Raw genomic sequence first — 7835 nt, 5'->3', positions numbered from 1 at the left:
GCTCCCTTGCACGGCAACTGGAAAGAAGGTGCGCTTTGGCTCGACGGGGTATCAGAACCTGCGACGCCAGTTTTTAAGCTTAATATAAGTCTACTTAAATACCCAAATACGTGTGTTTTAACAGTGCGCTAGGTCACCCAGACGTTTTGTCGGCCTCGCCTTCCACCTCCAAAGTGAGGGGGGTTCGCGAGTTGAGACTGTTGGACCGAGAGTACGTTGATGCTCGACGAACATAGGGAATAAATGCACCCTGTAGGGTGTGGAGAAGAGAATTAGCCGTGTTTATTACAGGCACAGGTATCGTGAGGAGAGAATCCAGGACTGCAATGCCGACTAGAGGTTCGCAGTGCTGGTGGGCGGCTGCTGAAGTGTGGCTTGTAATAGAGACGCGCGCTTCGGCTTCAGGAATGACTTGTAGCGCTCAGAAGGGGATTGTGGTAAAGTAACCGCCTCTGCCATCGACATGGGAGCAGCCTGTTGGGCAAGGGCATCATATGCCTGGTTTGCTGCAATTGCTGAGTAAGTCCTGGAGGTGAGGTCACGCGCCTCTAGCGAACCTCTCTCGCGGCAGCATTGGCAGGTCAGAGCAGTGGCGCTTCATATCCTCACGCAGCGTCTCCAACCAGAAATACCATGATATCTGATGTCTGCTAAACGAGCCTAGCCTCGCAATAAAGCCACACGGAAAAGGCCCTACTAGGTATTCGCCCTAAAATAATGTGCCACACCACATAGATGGCCGCATAACAAGATTTATTTGTAAGCTTTGCGTGTTAGGCGGGTTACATCCACTCTCCTGAAGTGGGAAGCCGACATCCAGGACCAGGCGCTGTACGAGTGCCGGGCAAATCAGGAGTCCGGATACTCGTTTGTACTACAGCTCTTCATGCTTGTGCTCCACTATGCCGAGAAACAACTCTGCTGTGCGCCCAGTAGCACACAGTAGCTCACAAGCGTCAATGACGTTTCCAGGCCACCGTCTGCTCTTCCTCACCCTCGAATACTGTATAGCAATATCCGTTAACACGATTGCCTGCTTCGGTCTCTGACGTACTTCCATCTATGCGTTCATCGCCCTCAATCCTCTATGGCCAACCTTCGGTTCATCATAATCCAGTAAGCACAATTTAGCTGGACATACCAATAGCATTTCTGCTTTGGTCTCCTTGGTTCCTTCTTGGTCTATCTTCTAGGGACAGATACGCTGCCTTCAAGCTGGCAAGACTAAGGTGATGTTAGGTTTCGTGGCGCCGGAACATATTAATCCATGCGCAGCACGGTTGCTCCGAGTACTTATGTCTCCCACTACTTTAGTGCTCGAGAATTCGAAGGCTTTTGTTTTTCGTCTGCGCCAAATGGTGCCCAGATGAGTGGCTCTTTACTTGATGGCTCACGCCCTAGTGGTGCTGAGCATTTGGCGCTATCGGAGTCCTTGTCTCTATGATTGAGGAGCAACTCCCCTAGCATACACTAAACGCGATTCTGCGGCGACCAGTCGTTTCCAAACTGTCCTGAATTATTGCGTAACAGCAGCCTCATCGCCCCGTTCTCGTTGATCCTCCTCGGTCGAGGCTTGCCCGCCTATCCCGCTACAATACAGCGTAGCGTTGTTGGGTACTCGCTTATCTTTACGGGTCCCCTGTTGACTCTGGCGTTGTGCATCTCCTATATAATGACAGTATCTGCGGCGATCTGCGCATAACTGTTCCCAAGGGTCTTTGAGCTTCAAAAGGTAGTTGCAGCGTCCTTTCAATCAAGGATAGCTCTTTGTCGTTGCTCTTGTGTTTTATCTGGCAGACTGGATAATTATTCTCCCAAGGCACCTTCGGAATGTGACACAATGCCCGAGTAAACAAGCTGTAAAAGCCCCACAAAGTATTCATCATGATCTCTCTTGTTTTGGGCCAGTTTAACCCTCACCTCTCGTCTATTCCTACAAAAGCGCCTTAAGAGGCGTTGTTCTGGAAGAACTTTTCAATCCTCCATCTTTGCACTGGTATACCCAGGACAATTTAATAATGCAATGCAAGAAGGTTTATCTGCTTTCAGCGCCTCACTGAGCAACTTTGGTTTCTCCCTCTAGAAGCTATGTCTCTATCTTGTTCAAGAAATCCTGCATACCACCTCCGTCTTCGTGTACGAGAGACTGACAAGGGATAGGCTCATCGGATTTGCTCTCATCTCGACAAGTTGCCTCTGTAAACCCGCCACCTCCACCTGTGAGTGGGCAATAACTTTTAATTGCTCCTGCTTAAAGGATGCAATGAAACCAGATAATATCGTCCCTCTACGTTTTTGTGAAACCCGTGCTGACTCTTTCATCCGCGCGGTAATGGACAATACAAAAAAGCTGCCGCTTCTTGTGGCCATTGCGATCAAGGCTCAAGAGCGCCAGAGGCAGAGGGTAAAGCAGATATGATATGCGACAGTGTGCGCTGTACAAGCGCAGTCAAACTCATGCAGTCCAGGCCCAATAAGCTAAACACCAACGATCATAACAGAGTGTTGATACGTATTGTCGAGTTTACTCACCACCTGCCAAACGCGGCAAGACGTCTTGACGACGGCCTCGAAAATCGAAGGCGGCAGACATCTCTCATCAAGCATCCGGTCACGACAGTCTTAAATATTGAAGTGCACTGCGAAACCGCAGTAGCAGTGCTAAACCACTCGTCATGCACGTGAGACCTTGAAACTGAAAACCAAAGCTTAATGCTCTACAAAACCAACAACCAGCACTTCACTTATATCCCCTCAGATCTAAGTAGAAATTATCAAGGCCAGCACTCGCTTCTGCCGCTGATTAACTTGTCAACTTTCACCAATCAATGCGTCATATATGAGAACAATTTGCGACGAAACCGGGAAGCGGACTAGAAGAGCCTCAGTTGTGAATGTTGCCACAACACAATCGCCGAGCACTACGACGAATTACTTATGTGGTTACTTGTCTTTGTTGCTGTGTTTTGGAAACTAAAAATATATACTCATTACCCTAAAGCACGTGACGGTAATGTTGCACTAGAGAGGGCCGCAGTGCATGGCAAGAGCCACCAGTTTTGGCAAGGCCGCTTGATCTCCTCATCATGAAACTTCTCCCACTGATTGCGCTTCCTATCCCTGTATTGTTGACCACATTATGCCTGCTTCTTCAATTCCTACTGATGTTGGTAGGTGCATTTGTTGCTCATGATGCGCCCATTTCAATCAGGCATTTCTACATATATAGAAGCCTTTAGGGGCTGTCTTGTATGTACATTAGAGGTAATCGCTTGCTGATCTACGCTTTTGGCGCCCACTGAGCCGGCCATGGACCACTGTTTGCAGTTTCAGATAGGCGTGGAGCTGGTACATTGATCAGGAATCACTTCATTATTCTGTGAGGTTCTGAAGCAGAATAATCGTGCAGTTAGGCGCAGTGTAATATGATGTATTGCAATTCAACGAAAAAAGGCCTGCGGCATGTTTCTGGTATACGAAAATGTGTGTGACACACTTACGAGGATATGACAATCACAAATTCACATCGAACCGCTAGGACTTGGGGACAATGCATCACACCAAGGCAACATGCGAACGCACTCACTGTGCCCACAGCAATTTTTAAATGTGGAGGTCGCGTATACGCAAATATAGAGGAAGGGCTCCTCGACTTGCCCTGGAATCGACTGTTGCCAGTTGCAACTAACTCAATGCGGCGAATGTATTTCCTGCTGCCCCTGTGACATTTTGTTGTCCCCTCTAATAACCACCGAAAAATGTGCACTTTTAGAGCAAGCAGCATGAGATTGTTTACAATACTGATAATTTCTCCTTATTACATCAGAGGCGCGAAATTAGAGAGCACAGCAGGCGTGGTCCAAGCAAAAGCTTGTCTACTAAGTAAACAAATATGATGCAAACAAGAATGTATATGCAATTTTCACACTTGCGTTGAGGTGTGCAAAGCACTACTGATAAATAGACTTGCTGGTGTACACACATCTACGCAAGCAGGCTCTGCACCCAACTACCACCTGTTTCACTAGTTCGCACATTTAGTCGGCAGATACTGTGAAACGAACAAGGTCATTCAGTGCGCTTTTCATTTTTCCACAGGCAAATAGATGTTTCCGTCATTTGCAGAAAATATAATGCCTGAATAATCAAGCAACACGGTTGCAGATGCAGCCACTATACACACCATCAGCAAGCAGCATCTGGGGAATTTAGATAGGCCACAGCCTTCAGCAAACGTATGCTTAGCCTTTCCCAATCATGCGCACCTTCGAATACACCAACGCTATGGATTATAACCGTAGGGTCTGTTGCTCTCCGATGATACTGCTACAATGCATTTTGCCTAGAAGCTGATTGTATACTGATCGGGTTCGTGCATGTGAGATCCCCATTTGGAGCCCTTTTTGTCAGTGGGTGTGGCGCTGACCGTTTGGACAAGAACTATGTTAAGCTACTGGGCCACTTAAAAGCTTGCATTGCTCAGCCATTTGTCAGCAAAGTGCCACGCAAAATACTATGTCCTCGAAATGTGATTGATGCTGGAACAGTGATGGACGCTCACCAGCAACGCTAGGTGCACCCCCAAAGTGCTGGAACATTAGGTTTGGTGCAAGCAATCATATATACTTGCTCCTGGGTGTCATGAACGTGCAATTGGTCAGGCCCTCAAGCCTCATTAAGACCTGGAAATCAACAAGGTAACTATATTCGTAGCACGGTGACAATGGCAGACATGTACATTACACCAGTGGAGGAGCCAATCAGGTGCGCTCAGCAATGTGCTTACACGTTAGAGCAAACCGACAAGCGTATGGCCCCTTAGCGGCTCGACTCATAGATCCACAGCGTTGCGGTTCCACCGTGAGGCATGCAAAATAACAAGGCATATTGCATTTTCTAAGGCGGTATTCTCCCAATTAATATTGTTATCAGTGTGTCGTAGACAGAATGTGAATAAAAGACATATCTATCTAAATTACAGCGGCTCGCAGTCTATATGCTTGAAAAACCACACGGTCGCATGTGCTTATCCGGCTAATACAAATATATAAGAAAAGCCTTATTTAAGTGTCTGTTTGGAGAGGCTTATGCAAGCATAGTCTCGATCCTCCATTCTACGGGTAATGCGTCATCTCAGCAGATGTAAAGTATTGAAACTGAATTGAAAGGTGGTGCTGTATGAGCGGTATAGCAAGGACTGAAAGTCCATGAGTCTGCTGACGTACGGGCGAGCTACAAGCAAACACTTCATGATATAATGCGTGTGGAATGATTTTAGACGCTGTAAATCTCTTGCAGGCCTTTGCAGATGCTCCACAAACAATCCAAAACCACGTATTCGTACTGAGATGGAGACCACCCACCACAAATTATGAATAAACCTGGGACTCGTCGGAGCTGCAGGACATATGCAGCGAAAACACATTGCCTGATAAGGTGGTAAGTAGGCGTACCCTGGTGCGCGAGCTGGTGGTGGCCCAACAGCTGAAGCCCTGCTCGTCGTAGAGCCAAGCGAATGATAGAGATAAGTTTCCAACCATCTTGTTCTGATCTCTAGCTTTGAGTGAGAACAGGCGCTTAGCTGAAAGGTTTTTGGCAGTCCATAACTGTGCTGCTGGCGCCAAAACATGCACTGGAGAAAATTGTACAGCTAGGGAAAACGCCTGCGAATTCACCAGGTAGGATAGTATGCTTACCAAAGGTAGAAGAGCCCTGTAAAATTCTAGTGTAATCTCGGAAGATGTGCTAAACCCCGGGAGCACATGAACCTCTGCCGATGCAAGCAACAGTGTGCAGGCCATCCTATCTGTAACTACTTCTACATGAATGATTGATTGCACCTATCACTGTCATAGCTCCACCGTCACAACATCACACATCATTACTGCTCTTGTTAACATCACTGTTCCGCTCTGATCAATCATTGCTTCAGTCCTCTTAAGCCCACTTGCTCTAGATACCCCGCTGGTGGGCGAACTATAAACTACTCAGAAAATCTGTACTATTTTCAAACCTGTCGTTCACCATAAATTTACAGCACCGGCGGACTTTTTTTCCTGCAATTCTTCTGCCGTCTGCTCCTACATTCACATTTCAAGATCTCTACAGCCCTAAACTGTAAGAGACCTGTACGCACCTACATTGCAACACGTTACTGATGCTTTGAAGCAAGGCCTCATTGCTGATGTTTGTCGAAGCCCCACCTGTTGCGCATGAGTGTGAAAATGGAAGCCTCTCAACTCAGTGCGGCTAATCATGATATGCATCTCAAAGCCCTGTATACATTTTGAGCATCGCGTGCAAGGGATAGCGCATTTGCACTCAGTTGGTCGCTTATACTAAAATGCCACAACACATAACACGGACTGACGCAAAAGCGCCTCCCAGACACATGCATGCAGTGTGAAGCAGTAGCTCACAAAACGCAAAATTACTGGATTTGCATCATGTTATGTTTTGTTTCCGTAGCGAGTCAAAGCATATTTATTCGAAGTAAAACTTCGCCTCGGCGGTATAAATATACATTCCTGCTACTAACAAATGGGCTAGCTTCCATATGCCGATCGCAGCCTCTCTCAGTCGTCTAAGGAAGGTATTATAACTGGATACATTCGTTCCTGGTCATTCAATGTGTAGACGCGCACACACCTTCACCTTAAATCTACGGCAGACTCAAGTGTTTGAGGTGTAAGCTGCAATCACACCAACGGTGCAGCCACACAAATACACATCGTTTTAGGGGCTCATTGTATAAAGTATGCACCCACCAAGCTTGTGGACTGGAAACCAACTGGGACTATCTTCAAACAAAAAACACAAAGCAAAGCTACGTTCGCAGGCACACCAGCCGTCTTCATGCCACATTCACGCATTCAACGCAAGGCCCAACCTCGTAAGGAAAATCCGAAATAGAGCACAGATGTGGTACACAAGTCTGCACAAACGCACGCCTGTCAACATCAAAAAGACCAGAGCCACCACTATCAAATGCGACACATGTGCCGCCTCGTGTTTTCTGCTGCACGCGGAAACCAACGAAGAACAGCAAATCCTACAGGAACTGGTGGAAACGCTCTTGCACCGTTGCACCCATACTCAGAACCACAAACGCAGGCCGCAATGGAGCCATACAACATCCATTACACAATAGTTGCTGCCGCCTACCCGCACCGAAACCGTGCGTTGCAAGCGCAGTCTCACTTTCTGGATCGCCCCAACGCAGCCGCGCATGAGCGACAGCGCGACATGACCACATATCCCGAATCACAGCTAACAGCAAAATGTGGAAAAATGCATCGGTTTTATGGTGATCGAACCTTCTGGACAGGTTCGGCTCTAGAGTACATGGCGATCTTCGCCCGCGTGCATTGATCTTGCACGTCACATTGACCGTTCCTGGCGATACACTGTGCGGAGGGTCGATAATGCGGTCAGCATTTGACGTTATGACAACCTAAGGCTGCTGGGCATCAACGGAGTCTCGAGTGGTGACAAATGCCCATGCATACAAGGTGTGACCCATGCCCAATTGGTTGCTACCGACGGCTTTTCACGTAGGATTCCTCACTCCATGACCCCGAATAGGCTTGTAGTCCAAACTATTCCCGTGAATTACAAGCCATCCTGCACCAACGCGTATTCATGAGTTTATGTACTTTCGCTGCTTGTGAAGAGACGCGCATGGAGCCTGCGTGTGCTATGGGGCTTCAGATTGCCCACCTAGAGGAAAACTTCCTGTCCAGAAACCTCACTGGTTCAGAAGCAGCAAGCTGCAGCAGCATTCGACAACATCACATTTATGTGTTACACAGATGCACGCATGGCTTTAGCTCATC

General features: G+C 47.6%; 1 protein-coding gene across 1 annotated transcript; it reads right to left on the bottom strand.

The window, feature by feature from the left end:
* Nucleotides 1-333: 333 nt before the first annotated feature.
* On the bottom strand, nucleotides 334-1060 carry LOC113146427. The gene is made up of 2 exons (XM_026333810.1): nucleotides 879-1060; nucleotides 334-595 (listed from the first exon to the last, which is right to left on the bottom strand). Exons 1-2 carry the CDS (start codon nucleotides 1058-1060, stop codon nucleotides 334-336), a joined length of 444 nt encoding a protein of 147 aa, XP_026189595.1.
* Nucleotides 1061-7835: the final 6775 nt, after the last annotated feature.

The sequence above is a fragment of the Cyclospora cayetanensis genome, unplaced genomic scaffold (assembly GCF_002999335.1).
Source record: "Cyclospora cayetanensis isolate NF1_C8 unplaced genomic scaffold, CcayRef3 CcayRef3_contig_305, whole genome shotgun sequence".
NCBI classification, from domain to species: domain Eukaryota; phylum Apicomplexa; class Conoidasida; order Eucoccidiorida; family Eimeriidae; genus Cyclospora; species Cyclospora cayetanensis.
The sequence above is the reverse complement of the archived record's forward strand: the minus strand, read 5'-3'. Positions and strand labels throughout refer to the sequence as shown.

Bases quoted from the DNA above. Each gene is read 5' to 3' on its own strand.
- LOC113146427 (XM_026333810.1), bottom strand. From the start codon at position 1,060: ATGGAAGTACGTCAGAGACCGAAGCAGGCAATCGTGTTAACGGATATT. The intron at 596-878 runs GTAGTACAAACG...GAGGATATGAAG, and splicing joins GAGCACAAGCATGAAGAGCT to CGCCACTGCTCTGACCTGCC.